We start from the raw sequence: 20,921 nt of genomic DNA, 5'->3' as shown, positions 1-20,921 counted from the left end.
CATTGCGCCCTGCCCTCTCCCCTGCACCCATATCCCCCACAACCAATGTCCAAATATAGTGGAAAGCTTACAGCATGAGGAATACCAGATTCCAACATGCATCCTACCACTCAGAGTTGCAGTTTGTTTGAGGACAACACTTAGAAATTATTACAGCTTTTCTGTACAAATATACACTCTACCAGTATAGGAAATATTGTGCTTGAGAAATTTGCAATTGAAAGCAACATATTTTTACAGTTTATAAAATGAAATGCAGCAGCACTCTCATAGGATTCCTACAGTGCAGGAGGAGGCCATTTGGCCCATTGACTCTTCAACGACCACAATCCCAATCAGGCCCTATCTGCATAACCCCATATATTTACCCTGCTAGTCCCTCTGACACTAAGGGAGAATTTAGCACGGCCAATGCATCTAACCCGCACATCTTTGGACAATGGGAGGAAACGGGAACACACGGGGGAAAACCACACAGACATGGGGAGAAGGTGCAGATCTCCACACAGTCCCCCAGGGCTGGAATTAAATCCAGGTCCCTGATGCTATGAGGCAACAGTGCTAACCACTGGGTCACCATGCCATGCTAACATAAGGCAAGTGATAGCAAGTGATACTTTTCCAGTGAAGATTATTTACACAATCAAATTAAATAGATATTCCTGTAATACCTCTATAGTTTCTTTCATTTAAGCTTGCACTTAATTAATAAGGATGGCCTTGAGTTTTTTTTTGCAGAGGACAAAATTCTAAATTCGTTCTAAAAAATTAAGGGATATCATGAGATGGGAGGAGCATACAAGTATTCATTAATATAGGAGGTTGATCCAACCATGAACTGTACTCAAACCATGAACTGTACACCAGTGCCCAACCAATGAATTCTTGGCCCCAGATTGGCTATGGTTGAGAAAAACTGATAAGCTGTTTCTGAGATTTCCCTACTTTCCCTCACCCATCAAAGTCACCAATTAGTTCCTCTGCAATTGTGATAAAGGAAACTATCTCTACTTGCCCTTCTGCAGCCTTTGACATAGCTAATCATTTCATCCTCCTCCAACATCTTTCTGCCATCATTCAACGGGGTAAAATTGCACTCAGTTCCATTCTAATCAACCTCATCAAAGCCAGAGAATCACCTGCAATGGCTTCTCTTTCCACTCCTGTACTATTACCTCTGATGTCATAAGGATCTATCCTTGGCCCCCTCTTATTATTCATCTATATGCTGCCTCTTGTGATATAATCTGAAACCATGCAAGTATTTGGCATAAAACCTCACCTCACCACCCCCTCTCTCAACCCATCATTGGCCTCTGAATTTTATCAGACTACTCTTCAGACACCCCAATACTGAATGAATAGAAATTTCTTCAAACTAAATGCTGAGAAGATCAAAGTCATTGAACCCTGGCCACCAACTCCACCCCTCTTGGTGACAACTCTCTGAGACTGAATTAGACTATTCACAATTTTTGTGTCATTTTTGACTCTGAGAGAGGTTCCAAACACATAGGTTTGCTGTCACTAAGAATGTATATTTCAACCCCCATAACATTGCCTGACTCCATCTCTGGCTTAACTCATCCTCTTCTGAAACACTTATCTATGCCTTCATTACACCTGGACTAAGATATTCCAATGCATTCTATCTTCCATTAACCTAAGGTTATTCAAACCACTGCTGCCCCTAACTCAACTCATAGCAAGTACCATTCACCCATTACCCCTGTGCTTACTGACCTGCAGTGGTTCCCCATTAAGCCATGTCTCATAAGAACATAAGAACATAAGAACATAAGAAATAGGAGCAGGAGTAGGCCATCTAGCCCTTCGAGCCTGCCCCGCCATTCAATAAGATCATGGCTGATCTGTTGTGGCTCAGTTCCACTTTCCCGCCCTCTCCCCATAACCCCTAATCCCCTCTCTTATCAAGAACCCATCAACCCGCTTCTTAAAAATATTTAGCGAGGCAGCCTCCACCACTTCAACGGGCAGAGAATTCCAGAGATTCACCACCCTTTGAGTGAAGAAGTTCCTCCTCAACTCCGTTCTAAACCGCCTCCCCTTTATCTTGAGGCTGTGCCCCCTAGTCCTACTGTCTTTTTTGAGCGGGAAGAGTCTCTCCACCTCTATCCTATCCATCCCATTCATCATCTTATACGTCTCAATGAGATCTCCCCTCATTCTTCTAAACTCTAACGAGTACAAGCCTAGTTTATTCAGCCTCTCCTCATAGCTCAATCCCCTCAACTCCGGTATCAGCCTAGTAAACCTCCTCTGCACTCCCTCCAGGGCCAAAATATCCTTGCGCAGGTGCGGCGCCCAAAACTGCACACAGTACTCCAGCTGCGGCCTCGCCAATGCCCTATACAGCTGCAGCAAGACCTCCCTACTTTTATATTCAATCCCCCTCGCTATGAAGGCCAGCATCCCATTTGCCTTCCTGACCACCTGCTGCACCTGCAAGCTGGGTTTTTGCGACTCATGTCTCTGTTATAATATTCTCATCCTTGTTTTCAAATCCTCCTTGTCCATCTCTATCTCTATAATCTCTGCAACATCACAAACTTCTAAGAGATCTGTGCTCCTCAATTCTGAATTTTAAGCATCCCAATTTTAATTTCCAGGTTGGTAGCTCAGCCTTCAGTTGTCTAAGTGCTAAATTCAATAATTTCCTCAGCTTCTCTATCTTCAGCCCCCTTTAAAACATTTCTTAAAACCTGCTTCTTTGACCAAGCATTTGGTAGGCTGCCCTTAAACCTCCTTAAGTAGCTTGATGCCAAATGTTGTTTGATACTATGCCTGTGAAACACCTTGGGATGTTTTACTATGCTAAATGTGCGATATCAATCCACATTATAGATGTTGGGATAATGGTGGAAGACAGAGATGGAGGACATCTTTGCAGATCTGAGGTCAAGTCAATCTAGGCCTCTCCAGCATATACACATCGACTGATAAGATGTGGACAAGCCTGCTATCAGCTCACCTTTTCAACATATTGTACTTGACTGAAGTTGGGGAGGAATTTAATGGAGGAATGTTTAATTAGTTCTCTAATGATGGAAGTAACATTAAAGATATGCTTTTCAACTATTATGAAAATTGTTTGTTGTGATTGGACACAATTTCTTTATCTGGTGTTTTAGAAGGGATGGAATCTTACTAATTTCAACTAGATTAACTTTGGTTAAAGTTACAGGAAGAGGAATTTCAGCAGAATTGTTGACTGAACGATGATCTTCCTCTAACTGAATTCCAAGACCTTAAAATCTTCTGGTGCATACAGCTTCCAGTGTTTCAACTTGTATGTTTAACTGCCCCAACAAGTATTTCAATACTGTATTCTTTATGGATTATCCATTTCAAAATCGCTCATAAAATGAATTCTCAGTGTAGACACATTGCTACCTCACAGTGCCAGGAGCCCGGGTTCAATTCCCCACTTGGGTCGCTGTCTGTGCAGAGTCTGCATGGTCTTCCCGTGTCTGCATGGATTTCCTCTGGGTGCTCTGGTTTCCTCCCACAATCCAAAAGTTGTGCTGGCTAGGTGCATTTGCCAAACTAAATTCTCCTCAGTATACCCGACCAGGTGCCAGAGTTTGGCGTTTTGGGGATTTTCACAATAAATTCAGTGAAGCGTGAATGCAAGCCTACCTGTGACGCTAATAAATAAACTTAAGTAAATTAAACACACAAAAACTGACGGTCTGACAAGATTGGTGTCCTTTCCTTTCAATGAGGACTATTGATCCTTTCTCCTTCTCTGAACTTTGCTGAAGAATAGCCTAGTTTCCAAGTGAAGAGTTAACCTAAAACTGTCTATGTTAAGCAGAAGCACCAGGCACTTGGTATTTATGTGAAGCACCTGTGTCCCACATCAGTGATTTAGCTCATTGCACAATAACACATGGTGCAGACTGTTACACCACTCTTGAGTGCCACTGCCTTCGATAGTTATTTAATTAGAATCTGTAGATCATCCTTTAGTGCATTCATTTCCAAAATATGGAGTGAGTTAGTATGAAATAGGCAATTACTATAAAGTTAATTAAAGTATATGAGCCATTGAAAATTGAGTGCATTTCCCACTCAAAATGCAAGGGCCTGCTTTCAAAATTTGGCTTCTCGATACACAATTTATACTGACTTTTGTAGATGTTTTTCAAACTGCACACTTTGACTGGATTAATTAACTATACTGTGTAAATTACATTTTTATATTTGCTGTAGTCAGATGCTAAGGTATCTTGTGCACCTATAATCCATCACACAAAAAAAGAAACAAATTACATTTTATCCTTGGCAAATAACATAAGATGGAATCCAACAGCAATCCTGCACCCATCCCAAGTCATAGCACCAGGAACAATCCCCATATCACTCCTTCAGGGAAGAAGTGAATCTTCTGCTTCATTTACCAAATCAATTCTATCAGTTATAACTATTTTATTTAGCCACAACATCTGTTGATACTTTCTTATATTTTATTTGTAAAATATTTTGTTCACAACATATTCCTGTTTACAACATATTCTTGGTTCGTACTTAAAATATGTTACTCTGATATTTTGTGCCATGACATTTCCCCATATCAACTGAATGTAAAACATAAGGAAATGATTATCAAAATATGGCAGGTTGTATGTAGTTTGTCAGGGGTATTCTGTTGTCTTCCTGAACTAAATCTAAATGAATGTCAAATCTCAGTGACCAATATGTTACACTGTACGATCAATCAAAGAATTTTCAACCACAAAAATCAAGAACATGCAGTGAATATATTTCCTTTACAAGGATAATGACAAATCTGAAGTAGTAAATGCCCAGCATTAGGTATATATATTTTATATATGGATTGCACTCAATTCACAATAAGTTAAAATGAGTGCAATTCACTTTCTTACAGATTGATGATCTTTAACTGTTCAGGATTTTAAAAATCACTCACAAATGCTGATACTTCAACAGATTACTTCCAGAAGTTGTGTTGGGCCTTTACTTGATGCAATTACAACACTAGTAATTAAATTGAAATTTTAAAAAAAAGCAGAAACAAATGTAAGTATAATTTTCAGATCAACAAAAATGCTACAAACTGTGGAGCTGTATGCATTTGGAAACCAGAGCTGCATTCCTCAAAATTAGAATTCTGAAAGTTTGAATGATTGTGGCAGTAGTTTTATTTCTTGCAAAATAAATTTCCCAAGTTCCATGAGAAGGTAATTAACCCCATACCTTAATTTGGTGAAAATTAAACTACAGCATTGTCTAATGTGCAATCTAAAGCAGAGTTCATTGCATTTTGTAAAGCAAATTGGTAGATTTTTGCAGGCCATTTTGCAATGGGCCGTTTTGAATTTGCAAAACAATTGGTAGTGACATTATCATAGAAAGGGTAATAGTCAAAAAGTCCTGAAGAAGTCATCTGTTATGGCACAAAGTTATTCAAAGGAGAACACAACAACCTACCTTTAGGATAACTGATGATTTATCCCAATCATTCATCTAACTTGTTATTAGTGTACAGTGTACTTAAGTACATTGATCTTTCCTTCCCTGTACCCTTTTACCATATCATTTTACAAGGGGAATGATGAGAATAATTAAAGCTGAAAAGGCTTCTTGCTCCTTTATAATTATTTTCTGGATTTTCTCTTGGTTCAAAGACAGTTCAGGAATGGTTTAAATGCATGGCCGTGAATGCCTTCTTAGTAATTTCCCAAATCTGGTGTTGATTTTAGGTAGAAGGTTTAGAGAAAGTGAAGAAAGAGAAAATGCCCCACAGATGGGATTTATACCAAACAATTTAGATCACAATAGTTTTGGTGAGAACTAGTTCTAATCAGATGTTTACTTTAAATCATAAATAAGGCATTCTGAATTTCAATGAACCAGTCATATGAAACCATAAATCACACAATTGAAGTTACCAAATACAACTTAACAGTTAAATTAATTCACTGTAAAACTAGTTCACTGTAAACTGTGGTCAATACAATGTGTAAATCACATATTTAGTTTCACCATTTTCACTCAGCTATTTCATTGTCCAATTAAGTTAATGATTAAATTGAGAAGACTTATGTTAATGACGTTTTCCACTTACAATATCCTACATTAGACACAATAAAGATTCCCTCTCTGTAATCAGTGTAAGCCCAAAAGATAGAGCTTTGATCCTTGTTGTTAAAAGGCAATGACAAAAGAAGTTGAGCAACGAGGGGCAGAGCTACTGGCCCCTCTTCACACAACAATAGCATCAACAAACAAGTACTTGATCAATATTTGGCCAGCACAACTGAAAAGTTTCCTTTCAGATTTTAATTCCAGGTTGTAAAACAGCTGTAGGGCAAAGAGGGACATAAAACTCCAATGAATTCACTTGTGAAGTACCTTTTCTGCCTCCTTTGCTGTAAATATCTGCATGAAGTACCTGTACGATCACTGCCATCATCAGCATATTCTGCTTTGCAGGATTTCAATGGGGTATAATCAGTGGCCATGCCTAAGCATATTGTTGTATTTTGTGTTGATTCACACAGATTTCATAAACATGGTATGATTTGACAAAGAAGTTAATATTGTTGTCTTACCTCACTTGATCAAATCCATACCATGTGCTATAGTTACTCTGAATAAAAGCAACAAGACTTTCACATCACAATCATTAGTTGGATTCATGTATGTTGAGTATAGGTTCCTTCAAATAAAATCTTACCTCATATTGGCGTTCACTTTCTTACTTAAGCTAAAGTAAAATTCTGGTTGGTAAAATGGAATGTAATTAAGCTAATTTAGTGTTTAAGTATAATGAATTAACTTCATTTAACAATTCAGTGTGATGTAAGGCATTAATTTGATACCCATAATACCATTCAAGGTATATTGTACCACAGAGAAATATAGAATTTTTTAGGTCTATGTTCATTTGTTTTCTTTATGTTGATGCATCTTAATGAAAAAGGATGTGTAAACTGCTATTCCTTCTAAGTGATTCAGTTTACTGCATTTCAGTGTATAACTTACGAGCCTGTACAAAAAAAAAATCATCTTAGGAACAAGTGCTTTGAAGGAGCAATTGTATGTTCTTTGGAATCAACCTATTGAAATTGTTTGGTTGATTTTGATCATATCACTAAAGTATGTCAAAGGTTAAAATTTAAGGAAACAATTGCAACTGTTTTATTTATCAGCAACGTAACATGTAATGGCAGCAAAAGCCAACAAAAAAGGATTTCCCCTCTGCCCCTTAAAATAATTTAAATCCTTCTATCTTTGCATATATATCCAATTATAGCACTAAAGAGTAAACACAGTAAAATCACTTTCTTTTGAATATTATAATCCCAAATGCTATTCTTTACGCCTTTTATATCCAATTTATATTTGTACCTGAAGTAAAATTGTGTGATTTATACTGCACTTTAAAATAGGATAATGCCTGTTAGCAGTAAGTCTAGCCACAGGTGCAATGGATCAACTTGTGTTGTGCATATGAGGCAGCCATTCACCTCAATAAGCCATGCATTGCACTTTATTTCTGTTAAATTAAAAGTCCATGAAATTAAAAAGAAAATTCTGTATCATCCTTTGTTCATTGTCATTGGGTCTAAATCCTGGAACTTTCTCCCAGACAGTACAGTGAATGTACCTACACCACATGAATCATAGTGATGCAAGAAGGCAGTTCACTACAATCTTCTCAAGGGCAATTAGGGATGGGCAATATTAGCCAGTGGTGCCCATGTCCGTGAAAGAATAAGAGAAATTCAACATTCAACTCAGTTGAGTTGCTTGTTATGATTACTTTGTCCTTACGTACTAACAAATAGTAATCCAACAAACTTGTGTTACCTTACGGAAGTTATACAATTAGCAAAGTTTAATTTATAACCTTTAATATGATGTTTCCTGGTATTTTAAAATATTTTTACTCCAACAAATAAAGCAGAAAACGGAAGAAAGTTTTGCGTATTCAAATTGCAAATCCTGAAAAAGATCTGATTTGAAAAATGGTGGTGTGAGCTATGAACAAGATATACAAAGCCTTGTTAATGCTCCCTAGCAGTGAAATGCCTGCTGGCATAAAGATACTGCTGCCATCACCATGTGGCATTGCACTATAGTGTCTCTTGAGTGATAGCTCTACCTCTGGAGGGGTGAGATTTCACGCTGGTAATTAGACAAGGTTATGTGACCAATTCCACTCCAGAATAGAATCCACACCAGGTTTCATCCTACTTAACATGGTACAATAAAAACAATTACCACAGGCTTTGTTTTGCCCCCAGAATTTCAGAATATTTAATAACTTCTCATCATGCCAGACTCTGCACCAAAAATAGTTTCTTTCTTCAGTTTATGAATGAACAATATTCAAATGAACTGTACTCACAAAAAGCAGAATATGGAGCGGGGGGGGGGGGCTGCTTTGGAGCACCAAGATCAGGGTCTGAATCAGATTGGTATATATATTCACTCTTCCTTAAATATCTTTTCCTTCTCTCCACTTCCTCAGCTGAAAATGCCATCTTCTAGGAGTTCTGTTCACCAACTGGGTCTTACTTTGTGTCAAGACAGTGAGTGTTGGCAGCTTACACAACTGTGTGGAGATTTCAACTTAGTCAAGACCTGTCATCTCCTGGTTTTCATACACACACTCACAGACTCTAGAATCATAGGATCCCTAGACTGCAAAAGGAGGCCATTTGGCCCATCAAGCTTGCTCCATCGACAATCCCACATAGGCCCTGTCCCCATAACCCTCCATACTCCTGACACTAAGGAGCAAGTTAGCTAACTGCGCATCTTTGGACTGTGGGAGGAAATGGGAGCATCCAGAGGAAACCCACACAGACACAGGGAGTATGTGCAAACTCCACACAGACAGTGACCCAAGACCAGAATTGGACCCGGGTCCCTAGCGCTATGAGGCAGCAGTGCTAACCACCGTGCCACCCCAGTGATTCTCGTCAGTGCTACTAAATTGCCACCTAGACGGTAACTTGAGCCAATTTTTGGTACAATTTAGAGGTGCTGATATTGATTATTTCACCCCTTTCTCTAAGCCAGCTGAGGTCAAGTAGCGGAATCCAAGAATCCAGTCTGAGACTTCCTGGTCTGTGTGCCTTGCCTTCCTCAACTGAATCATCAATAAATCTTAACTATATTCTTCTCTCCACAGATGCTGTCAGACCTGCTGAGTTCAACCAGCATTTTCTGTCTTTATTTCGGATTTCCAGCATTGGCAGTATTTTGCTTTGAATTATATTCTTACTGGGTGGGCTAATTCTTAGTGATTATGTAAATAAAGTGTCACACATTTGTAATTATTTTCCAGGGCAAAATGCAGCTCTTTCTCGTCAGGTTACAATAACGTCGCAACTAGCTGATGTGTGGGAGGTTAAAATTATATCTCGTTTCTTTCCAAACCGTAGATCCGTATAGCATTTCTCGCCCTGTGAGTCAACGCGCAGCAGCTGACTCGCACAGAACGAGGAGAGAGAAATGTCCATCTGATTTGGGGGTTGATTGAGGAGGCAAAAATCAGGAATTTCCGCGGGGCTTCCGCCAAATGACCGCCAGAATCTCCGAGGAAATTCCTGGAGCGAAGGGATCAGCCCTGCGGTGCGACTTCCAGCTCCTGGGGAAACGGCACCGGCAGCAACGGAGCACTCGCACAGCACTGCATCCTAATTCGGGTCGAGAATCAAACCACGTTGTGGACCGTTCGTTTCCCGATCCAAATGCTTTAATTTTACAACATGTAAAATGCTTTAATTTTACAACAGGTATGTACAACATACAATGAAGGGGGGTTGGGGGGGGGAGATGCATTTAATCTGTACCAGTACGGTGACTTCCCGAAACGTTCTCCTGTTTTCTGTAAGAACGAGTGGCTTGATGCGAATAAATTTCAAATTCTGCAGTAGGTTATCACACTGTAATCATTTTTTTATATAAATGAAGAGACGTTTTGCGCCGGAGAGCTAAATGAGAACATGTGTTGGGAGGACTGTTTATATTTTTTTTATCTTACCACCACAGATATGGTTCGTTTGTTTAATGCTGTGATTTCTGCGATTAACTGATTAGCAACCAGATGTGATTAAACCTGATCGAAGGAACACTGCCCGAGGAGTGGTAACAAGCTTGTCATTTTTGTATCTACGAAATCTACCAGAATTCAAAATCATTTATTTGAAACGAATTGCTTGTGGAAGTGAAAATGTGAGAACTGGATGGGTTTCAGTTTACTGTAATTCCGGGGTTTGTTTTTTTTTGTTGAGATCTCCTTTTGGGTTTAGGGCTTTGGCCCTCGCGTCCTGGCGTCTCCGTTTTGTCTTAATGGGCCATTTAATATCGTGTCGGGGGAAGTGGGGGGGTGGTGATAGTCACAAGGGTCTTTCTCCACACGCGAGTACAGATCACCATTTATCGCCTCAAACTTGTAGCTCGCCACACTTAGCTTGTCTCGAGATCTGGAGTATATTCTTACAAAAGAAGTCTTATCTGGACGCTATCGCACTTCTCATCTAATTGCCTTCTCTCTCGCTCGCCCTTCCAGCCTCTATCTCTGTTCCTCAGCAGAAAAGTCACTCTGCATCAAGCCAAAGTCAATGAAACACAACTGTAATTGTAACTTTACATCTAAATATTAAGATAGAGCCAGGGGAGTCGCGTGTCTGCAGTACACAGTTATCAGCTGTCAGGAATTCCATTACTACATGGACCAAAAATGCTTCCTCCTCATCAAAACTTCCCGCATTCCGCAAAACTTATTTCATCTTGTCTCTTCAACAGCAAACAGCTCCCCCCCCCCTCCCCACACACACACACACACACCCAAATCTCTCACAGCTTTACTTGTTAGCTGAATAGAATCGCAGTCCCAGCCCAGCCAGAAAGAGGGAGAGAGAGAAAAAAAGGGGACAGCAATTTCACCAATTTTTGCTCCGGGCGAATTGGGGGCGGGTCGGAGAAAGATGAAAGTGAGAAGAAAATAAAAGGCTCGATTTAATCAGCTTTTTTTTTAGAAAAAGGCTCGGGTCCGGGGTTTCCGATTGAATTTTGGACCTGCGCATGATTGCGGATAAATCGAGCCTGACCACGCCTGGAGCTTGGCGAAAACACTGTGTCCCATTCAAACAGGCGCTGGCAACCTCAGTCAATTCAACCCACTCTTCAATCATTACATTGCACAGAAATATTTATAGCGCCCCAGTTATTCCTTTTTTAAAACAAAAGGGGAGCTACCAGAAAGAAGTAACCACGAGGCATTTTCTAGCACGAGCGACTTCTTTTATTTTAATAGTTCCTAATTGCACAAGTTCATTTTTTTAAAAAAAAGCAAGCTGGAAACTTGCAACATCACCGGCCAGATCTTAGCTTTCCATATTCGCAGGAAAAAAATCCCCTCCCCCTAACTTTCGCAAACGTAAGCGAGAGCTTACAACTTTTATTTTTAATTTTTTTCAAAATAAATTATATTTTGCCCCCATCTTGTGAGTAGTGTGTCAGTCACATTACATTGCACAAGACGTGTTTCGATGCAAATGGTGGGTGGGGGGGGGCGCTTTCTCACACTATTTAGAAGTTATCATCAGCAAATTGGCGCACCCCTCGGTCGAGTGCCTGATATTTCACTCGCTGGTACAACTCTGCAGTGCTGGCGGAGGCGAGGGACAGAAATCTCCGGTGGAATGACAGTTTATTTACTTATGAACTTTAGGTTAATTACAACCTAAACTGTTTGCTGAAATGATTAGCATGGAAAGTTGGCATTCCCCACCCCCCCAACCAAAAACGTTTTCTCCCTCTTTAAACTAATGACACTGTAATAGCCAGACTGACCCAGCTTTCACACGTCCCGAACTGCAATCTTTTGCAAACATAATATATAGCGATTTGCAAAGGTTGGGCTTTATTTCGCCTGTTTGCTATAGGAAATCGCCGGCATTCTTTGCAATTTTCTCTCCTGGCCTTCCAGCCGAACGCCACGGCCTCTAAATCAAAGCCTTCGCTCAATCGAGTGGTGCCAATTGTATTTTGCTTTTTTGAATGACAGTCGGCATCTAACGCGTCTAAAAAGATGGCAAAAGAAACATTTTGTAGGTGAAAATGGCTAGTTTTCCACGGTGGAGCGAGAGTCCATAAAACTGCAAGGACTGGCTGCTACTGGCGATCACTGAATAATTCATCCCTCATTGCAAGCCCATAATGTCTTTTCTCAGCCTTTTGTTTGGACGGTTTCTGTTCTTTTTTTCCCTGAATTACAAAAAGGTTGCCTTCTTTTGTTGCGACCAAGCTGTCACTGGCATAGGCTTTGTCCCTCCAAGCCTAAAGTGTAACTTTCAATGGACTCACGCTTCTTTGTTTTCCAAGTTCATCTCCAAGTGTGGATTGTGTATTCAAGAACTTCTTTGTATAGCTGGAAAAGTTGTACAAATGTTTGACCAGCTCATTTGGTCGTTTTTGTCTACTCAAGATCCTATTTGCAGCGAAATTCGGGCATGTCTATGGACTTCAGCAACAAGCGACACTTTGTGCCAAAGCTTGTGCGCAAGGCTAATGCTAAAAAGGACTTAAATTTATACACTCTTTCCAAGAGTTTTCTAGCCTTTTTTTATATAGATTCGATGTTTTGATTAACAAAACATGTCTTTGCGAAAAGGTACTTTGTTAGCGGGAAAAGAAGATAATCGAATCGCAACAATGCCCAACAAGTTAAAACGAGGCACTGCGATACCTTTGCTTGATGGTGCTGTGATCCAGAGGGGAGCTCACCAAATACACACCAGAGCAATTCAGATAGCAAATATGGTATATTAATCAGATCAATAAACAATGCCGACTACAAACGAGCTCTCACGCTTCATGAACCTGGTCACAGGCAACTTCGCCGACTCCTCCAGTCCCCTACCCAATTCCTGTGGAGACTGCGCCACTCATTGGGAGCCACTTTCCTGAGGCGACTCGAGAAAATACTCAGACAATTATCATTTCCACATTGCACACACATTTTACCAAACTACTGCGGATTAGAATAGCAAGCAATCTAAGGGACAATTTGTTTTACTCAAGTTTGTGACGAATATCTTGCTGCTGAAGTCTACATATCTCAAAGCATGTTACAGATTGCCATTGCAAGATGTGGGGGGGGGGGTGGTGATGTTAGATTCTGTTTAATTTTACCAATTTAGTTTTGCAGTATTGGTAATGCAAGAGCCCCACAGCTAAATCTGTCGAAATGTCATCTCATGTTCAAATATTAGACATCGTTTGACAACCCTTCAATCACAATTAGCTTGAATCTGTTAAAAGGGATAATTGCGTTTTAAAAGCAACTGAACTCAGTGTAAAACATGTATAAATGTTACCAAAGTATATTCGCCAACTTTATCAGACCAGAATAACCTTCGAGGTTTGTTCTAGGACTAATCTAGTTGTATGTATGTCTATAAATTATTCACGTATTTAGTTTTGGCATCTTCTTTAAAAAAATAACCAAAAGTCGCTCCTGTGGCACAGAAATTATATCGCAGATAGTTTGCAAATGGTTAACTGCAACTCCCCCACCACCCACCCCAACTTTCAAGAAGGAGAGGTCCGTTAATGCTGCCTGTCCCTTCTTTCTAAAGTACTTGGCTGAAGATGTGTAGAAGAGAAATATTGAGTGTATTTCATGAAATTCAATCTCTGGAAACGACCCAATACTGTGCATTTCTAATGTCTGTGTTTGTGGCATCGACGTAACAGTCACTATAGCTGTGATTTTTGACTTAGCTTTGAATTGATTTAAACATTGAAGGGTATTAAAGATTCCCTTTCCTTCTGCTGCTTATAGCAGATGCATCCAGAACCCACTTCACATTAAATTACGCCTGGACTTCGATGCTCTTTAAAAATTCTCATGTTTCTCATCATTTGTCATTTTATGTTTTCCCAGTGTTAGTAAATTAAACGTTTAATTCGAATCAAAGCAACACTGGATCACCTCCATTTGTCAGCGTCTCGTTGAAACAGAATAAAGTAATTTAGCCAGGTTCTGATCTAAATTCAGGAGAGGCCTGATAAAGTTAGCCCGGATATATGCAGATGGCAAAGAGTGTCTTCTTATCCCACGCATTTCTCGCTACGAATGATGCAGCAAGTTTCTGTTTGTATGATTCTCTCTTTTATAGAATAAAATATAATTGTAGTCGATTTAAATTTTGGTAAAGTTTTTGGCAATGATTTGGCTTGGCTGTCTATATCTGCGTTCATTATCCGTCCCAAATTAATGTTTATTTATTAGTGACAAGTGCATTAACACTGCAATGAAGTTGCTGTGAGATTCCATCTTGGAAAAGCGGTTCGAAGCTTCTTAACGGGAAGAGGGATTTAAAATCGCAGATTCTGCAAAATGCTGTAATTCCAGGAGTTTGGGTAATAGTTGAGTAAAAAGTAACGATTGGACATGGAAATCGATACTGAAATCGCTTTCTGTTCCTCAGAATTGCTTGGGGTTATTATTAATGTCATTTGATTGAGTCTCGTTTCCAAATGCTCCTCGTGCTCTGGGAAATGTACTTACATGTTCACATATTTTACCTGCGGTCTGAATTTGATTTCTGCGCCTTTCGGATTGAACAGGAAATCGGTAAGCATGGACTGACTTGCACCAAACTGTTGATTTTCCTGCTGGGATTGACTCAGTAGCTGCTATTGCTTTGCCATAGTCGTTGCAAACGGTCTACAATGCGCAGAAAACCCACACAACAAAATTAAACCCATTCCTCTGGGCAACATCCCGGGACCGTAAATGAAATTGCAGTCAGCTGGTAAAGGTTGAAAAGTGCCTCTTTATCTGTGCGCACAATTAACAGCGGCGAACTAGCAACAGGTTGCTGCTGTGCTGATAAGGTTGGTCCAGGCTGGCTCTCCAGCTTTGATATCGCCGCCCTTGGCTACACTTTTCCGAATTGTTTTCACACCTTGGCGTAAACTTTACCACCCGAACAAGCTCAATAAAACTCCCAGGACAAAACAAGAGTAGTACTTCCGGCCAATTCCCTTCACCTCGGCAAATACCCAGAGCCACAAGACAAAAGCAGAGGGCACTGAGGCATTTACTGCTGAAGGCGACTGTGTGCTCGTGGTTAATTCTAGTGAAACCGTCCAAGGGGGCAGGCGGCGTAATTATCACTTCCCTCAGTGGGTTATATGAACTTTCATCCGTATATTCCACGTCAGTTCGAGTCTCTTTTTTTGTTTCTAACCGAGTAACTCAATCAAAGCTGCCTTTACCCCATCAAAACGTGTAAGACATACAACATTTAATCGCTCTGGGATTCCCTAATGCATGTCTATAAAAACGACTATTGATATAAATATTTAATTAAAACTTTTGTTTCGCTAAAAATACACAAATGATCAGACAAATTCCACCTCTTACCCTTGTTTGCCAGAATGCCGTCTATGCTGTGTTTGGTCTTTTTATCTCCCTCTTCATATTCCTTTCTTTCACATTCCTCCTCTTCGTCTTCTTTCTTACCGAATCTACTCCTTAGAATACGGCTTATTGAGCTCACTTTTTTGAAGGAAAATGCGTTTTTTCCCAAAAAAAATCAAATATAATATTAATTTTTAATACCAACGCAATTTTACCTTTGTGTCACAAAACATCAAATAATGTAATATTCAGTCATTGGTTTAGAATTTCAAATAAATAATATTAGTAATAATAATATAAATAAATAACATTTTACACTCTCCTCGATAGCTTTTTTTCCAAAAAAAAAGAAAATAGCATAGGGAGAACATTATCTTTCATGATCAATATCTTCGGGAAAAGCACAATTAAATGCCTGCAATGAATTATTTTATCTGTGAAATATGCAGGATATCATTCCAACCTGCCAAAGTGTAAATTATTCTCGTCATGTGTTGTTTCCTGATAGTCCTAATAAATAATCATAGCATTTAACTTAAAATAGTTTTTTTTAATTGGAGGACTGAAGTCCGGAATCGATTTGAATTCATTTGTTAACACCATGAGATATTTATGCCTTCTTTATTAGTTTGAGCAGCTGGACACATTTTACATTTACAAGCGATTCTGGGCTCAGATGAAACAAGAGTAGTTATTTTTCTATGTTAATTAAATTGTTCCTGGATTATTTCCCACTTCGCGCAAATTCACACTTGGAACTAACCTGAGGGAATGGTGTTCCGATCGCACATGCCGTCTTTCAATAATTTATCCCGGATTTCCCAACTAAACATTCCAGGATTCTCTTTCTTGTACTCTTCGATCTTTTTTTCCACATCTGGTATTGCCATTTGCTTTATTAAATGTGTGTGGGTGGGTGGGGGTTGCAAGAGAGAAAATAAGAACGTTGTTTACAACCGTGTTTCATTACGACTTGCAAACGAAGCTGACCTGTTTCTTATTTGCAGTCATATTCCGATATGCAAATTTGAAATAAGTAACCATGCACCCTCAAGTTTCAATTATTCCCGACATAACAGTACTGCTCTTGCAATATCGTATACAAATCCTGGAAATATTCGGTTGCATACAACGTCATCCGAAACAAAACTAAAAGCATGATAGACTTTTCAGATTTAATATGTAACGTGTTTTTATTTGGCCACGGCGCCCCTCTCTCAGGTACACACAACATTGTTTGCTGACCTGGACTATTTATGAAGTTGGTTTAGAGTGAACGAAAAGTCAAACTGGACAAAAAAAAAACGGGTGCAAAGTGTAGATCACTACTTGACCTTTATTGAAAATGTGGTGTAGCTGTGGTACAATTTCTGTGTTTAATGGTCTATATTACGATGATCGCTGGTCATTATACCCTGCGTGTTTAATTGTCTGTGACAAAACCATCCACATTACAGATTAAACTGCGTATCAAGCGCTAGCGTGCGTTTTTGGCAACGTGGACGAGCTTTGTACAATTTTGTCCATCCTACTCAACAGTGGTGAAGCAGAGTTTTACCCTATAAGGAAATGCTGAAAGGCATTTAAATTATCCGAGATTTCTCGTGATTTTACACGTTCCAGTGTAACTTTCTCCAGCAAAATTCTAAGTTTGTGGACGCACCCAATAACATATCAAAAAAGCTTTCACTAGATGTGTACTGCATATCAGGAAAAAGATGGAAATTAAACTGATTACAATTCAAATTTTTCATAAATCCAATTAAAATGCGTTACCAAAATGGACATTAAATTTACTGTTGTTCTATTTGCAATAAATTTAGTTTAATATATAAACATGCAGCATCCTTATAAGTTCTTCATTTTAGTTAACGAATTCCCATTGTTACGCACACCGTCAGTATTTTTTAAAGATCATGTTATTCCCTCAAAACGCCTAACCTGTTCCCAGTTTCGGATGATCAAACTGTAATGCATCTTTCAATAAAACACGTTTGAATAAATGGACACGGGGTCACAAAATACGGGTCTATCAAATTATCGTATTCCAGGAACTTTGAATTATATTCAAGTAGCGATAATGTAATAAGTAAAACTCAGAACTTATTTACAACACCTCAACTGTGACAAGCATTTGTGAGTATTACACTTGCATGCACAGTACAGATGGGGCATGTTTTGCAAACGCACAATTTGATTTACAGTTTTATTAAAAACATGACACTCCTCAGGTGGTTTTTAGTCGATCGAACTTGCTTGTATTAAGAGTGCCTTTGATAAGCACGCACAGATAGTAGCGCCATCCACACACTTTGTAGGTGAACCATAACAACGTCTTTCCTGGCGCTGGAACTTGTCTCAACTAAGTTCTGATACTTCCTAAAGCATTTTATCGACTGACTGGAGACTTTAGTCCGACTTACCCTGGGTTTGCTGCCAGTTGCCCCCGGTCTGATGGAGCCTGTCTCCTGGTATCTGCAGAGGATTTTCGAGACACAGCCGTGGGAGACCCTCAGCTGGCGAGAGATGACACACGGTCTGATGCCGTGATGGGCCATTTCCACTATCTTGTGCCTGATGTGATTTGGCAAAGGCCGGCCATTTATAAAAACTCCTCCGAGTTGGTTCACTCTCCCTTGACCTAGAGGCGTTGACACTATTTACAGTAAAAACATCAGCATTAATAAACCGTTTTAAACGGGACCTCGCAGATAAGAGAGGAAATCGAAAGACATCACACCGATGCTTACGAGCACATCCGTCAACAAGAGGTGTTTATATATTGTTACACAATTCACTTGCAGGAAACATGCTCAAAACAGACAGATCCTTACTCCTATCTGTCACTTGACAATATTTGAAATGTGACGATAAAGTTTGGACTTGATAGTTCGGAGATGTTAATGCATATCCTTGGAATGATTGCCGTTCAAGCTCTGTCATCACAATACTTAAATATATCTTCGGCTCGCCCCCTTCACAAACATTTTGTATGAGAAGAAAATCCCCCAGATGCCTTCAAACATGCTTTTAAAACAGCAATTCACTCACCGGGCGTAGCCCGGTATTTACAATGAACTGTCTAACTCAGCAAGCGGGCGCACCAGCGTTCAGCATGTGGGCAATGAATAACACTTTATAACAACAAGCTAAAGAGATATTTGAAACAACAAAGGAGTTTTGTTTCTGATTGATTTCACCTCAAACTTCGAAGATGCACCTATTGCGCCAACAAATGTTGAAACGGGAATAAAATCTACTCACTGCATATATTGAACATGATACTTGGAGAATGTACGTTAAAGAAACTTTTTGTTTTAAATGCCGTCCGCGGGGGGAGAAAAGACCAATGCGGTTACACAATTAAAAGAAAACATTACTGAGAGTCGGAAAACTCATAATGTCTTGCCGTTGGCCTCGCACAGAAAAGTTAGGATTCTGTGTGTGTGCGCCTCTCACCCCCGTCCCGTCCTTTCCCTCCTCCCTAAAGTACTGGACTAGAAAACTAAAAGTCAGCCAAAGCTCACCTTCCAGTGGGAACCCGCTGCTCCGAGGATAGCTCTGTCCCGGGGCTGGACGCATCATTCTTGGGACCGGTCCAGCCAACGTGCTCATTTTTAAACACGTTCAGTCCCAGATTTTCCTGTGGATTGTCGAAGGGGAGGGTGGTGGGGAGGGGAGGGGGAGGGGGCGGGGAGGGAAAGGGGGTGGGGTGGTGTTGTTGGTGGGGGGGGGAGGTGGTGGTGGTTGAAGTAAAACAAATAACAAAAAAAACAATTGAATGACCACTTTTAGGTAAATCCACGTTGGCCAGCCGACTTCAGAGAAGCTGAATAGTAATTTCAATCCTACCCCAGACACTAAACCGGCGGAGGTGGGGGGTGGGGGGGGGGGGTGCTGCGGTGGTGGTTGAATTGGCAGAGTTTTTTTTTCTGAAGTTTCGGAAGTCGGTGCTGATGTTTCGTGTGTTGCTCTGGTATGTGTGACAGGTATAACTGTGGTCCAAGGGTTAGGAATTGTAGTCACAGCCAGCAGTCGATGGGACGGTGACCTGGAGCATTTATCAGTTCTCCCACCCCTGGCTCCATCGAGACCCCTGTTTTCTGATTGGCGAACAGGCGAGATTCTTCTCTATGGAAACGTGCACTTTGATTGGCCAATCCCTGCAATCTCCCTTTCCCATCACTGGGAATATGATTTTTTTTCGTTTCTCTCTAAGTAAACGTGCGGCTGCAGCAGTTAAAGCAACCTGTCCTACTTTGCCTATCTTAACGCAGGACAGCTTGCATTCATTATCAACCACAAATCTAAAAATATGTCCCTTTTTCTCTCTCTCTCTTTCGAGCAGATTGCCTCCGGGGCAAACTTTTGTGTTTGGAGTCAAATGAAAAACGTCTCTGAAGGCAGCACATCATTCCTCGATGTTCTAAACTGTTATTAGTAATACAATTCGCCAACAATTAGCCCAACTGCTCTCTAAAACCGAGCTCTACTCTGGAAAATTAAATTGCTGTGGGGGGGGGGGGGGGGCTGCGGTTTGTGGGACACTTCCTAGTGGACGAGAGCTGAGAATAACAAAAAAAGCTCTCAGGTATAAGGCAGGGCACTGTGATGAACACAGACTAATCAAGCCCTCGCATATTCTGGGGGTTTATATGTGTAAGTATTAAGAACCAAAAAAAAGGAAGAGAAAGAAATGGTCTGACTGAGAGCAGAAGCGCCACAGCAGGATATGACGCCAGGACTGTTGTAAAGCCCGTCTGTCCTCAGAGAAGGTACTATTGTCTGAGTCCTCTATTTATAACTTGCTAACTGCCGGTAAACTCATCCTTTACACTCTGATCTTCAAGCACAGCCATCCAAGTGGGCTTTATTTGGAAGCGGCTATTCAAAAAACCCTGTCAGTCTGGCGCGGAACTTTATTCAAAGCCTTAATCAATCAAACGATGAGATAGTTAAGACTACGCTTTGTTTGAGAGACGCTTGCAAAAGAGAAACAACCTCCTTTTGGCAAAAAAAAGTCATCGCTTTCACTTTACTGATTCTTAATCTCAACAATTGTTCTCTTCTACCAGAAACACAATGATTATCCAATGACGTAACACAAAGAAAGATTAAAAAGAGTCATTGGCTATTATATTAGTTCTCCCCCCTTTTTAAAAAAGTTGTTTAAAAGCAGCACTTAAAACAGCATCACCCCGTTTACAGTGATCAGCTCGCCTTGCTCAGGACCAGAGTTAACCCAGAGTACACAGAGAGACAGAGTGAGGTCTCTGCATTTTTTGGGATTCAATCAGAAACCAATGACCGTAACCAAGTTCCCCAATCAAACTCTTCCTCGACGCTTTACTTCACTTCTGTTTAGGGGCGTTTAGATTTCTTTTTTCGCTCTTCAACGGAGGATTCGTTGGTCTTGACTTGTGTAAATGGACTCACGTAACGTGCAAATCCTTCCCAGTCATTTACTTTACAAAACTACTGT

At 40.2% G+C, this 20,921-nt stretch overlaps 1 protein-coding gene across 5 annotated transcripts in view; it reads right to left on the bottom strand.

Annotated features, from left to right (window-relative positions):
- LOC145341454 (paired box protein Pax-3-like) overlaps positions 1-19,082 on the bottom strand; it is an 88,630-nt gene extending 69,548 nt beyond the window's left edge. For 4 of the 5 annotated variants that reach the window (XM_080186412.1, XM_080186411.1, XM_080186410.1 and 1 more), the window contains exons 1-4: positions 18,967-19,082; positions 17,863-18,095; positions 16,203-16,332; positions 15,443-15,577 (exon numbers count right to left, since the gene is read on the bottom strand). In XM_080186412.1, the coding sequence (XP_080042538.1) occupies positions 15,443-15,577; positions 16,203-16,332; positions 17,863-18,095; positions 18,967-19,054 (586 nt within the window). In that variant the 5' untranslated portion in view covers positions 19,055-19,082. The remainder of the gene's footprint in view (positions 1-15,442; positions 15,578-16,202; positions 16,333-17,862; positions 18,096-18,966) is intronic. The other variant, XM_080186413.1, reaches the window with a different exon arrangement.
- Positions 19,083-20,921: the final 1,839 nt, after the last annotated feature.

This window comes from Carcharhinus amblyrhynchos, chromosome 3, assembly GCF_965287045.1.
Source record: "Carcharhinus amblyrhynchos chromosome 3, sCarAmb.v2.hapA, whole genome shotgun sequence".
NCBI classification, from domain to species: domain Eukaryota; kingdom Metazoa; phylum Chordata; class Chondrichthyes; order Carcharhiniformes; family Carcharhinidae; genus Carcharhinus; species Carcharhinus amblyrhynchos.
Note: the sequence above shows the minus strand (reverse complement) of the source record. Positions and strands in the feature narration are given on the sequence as shown.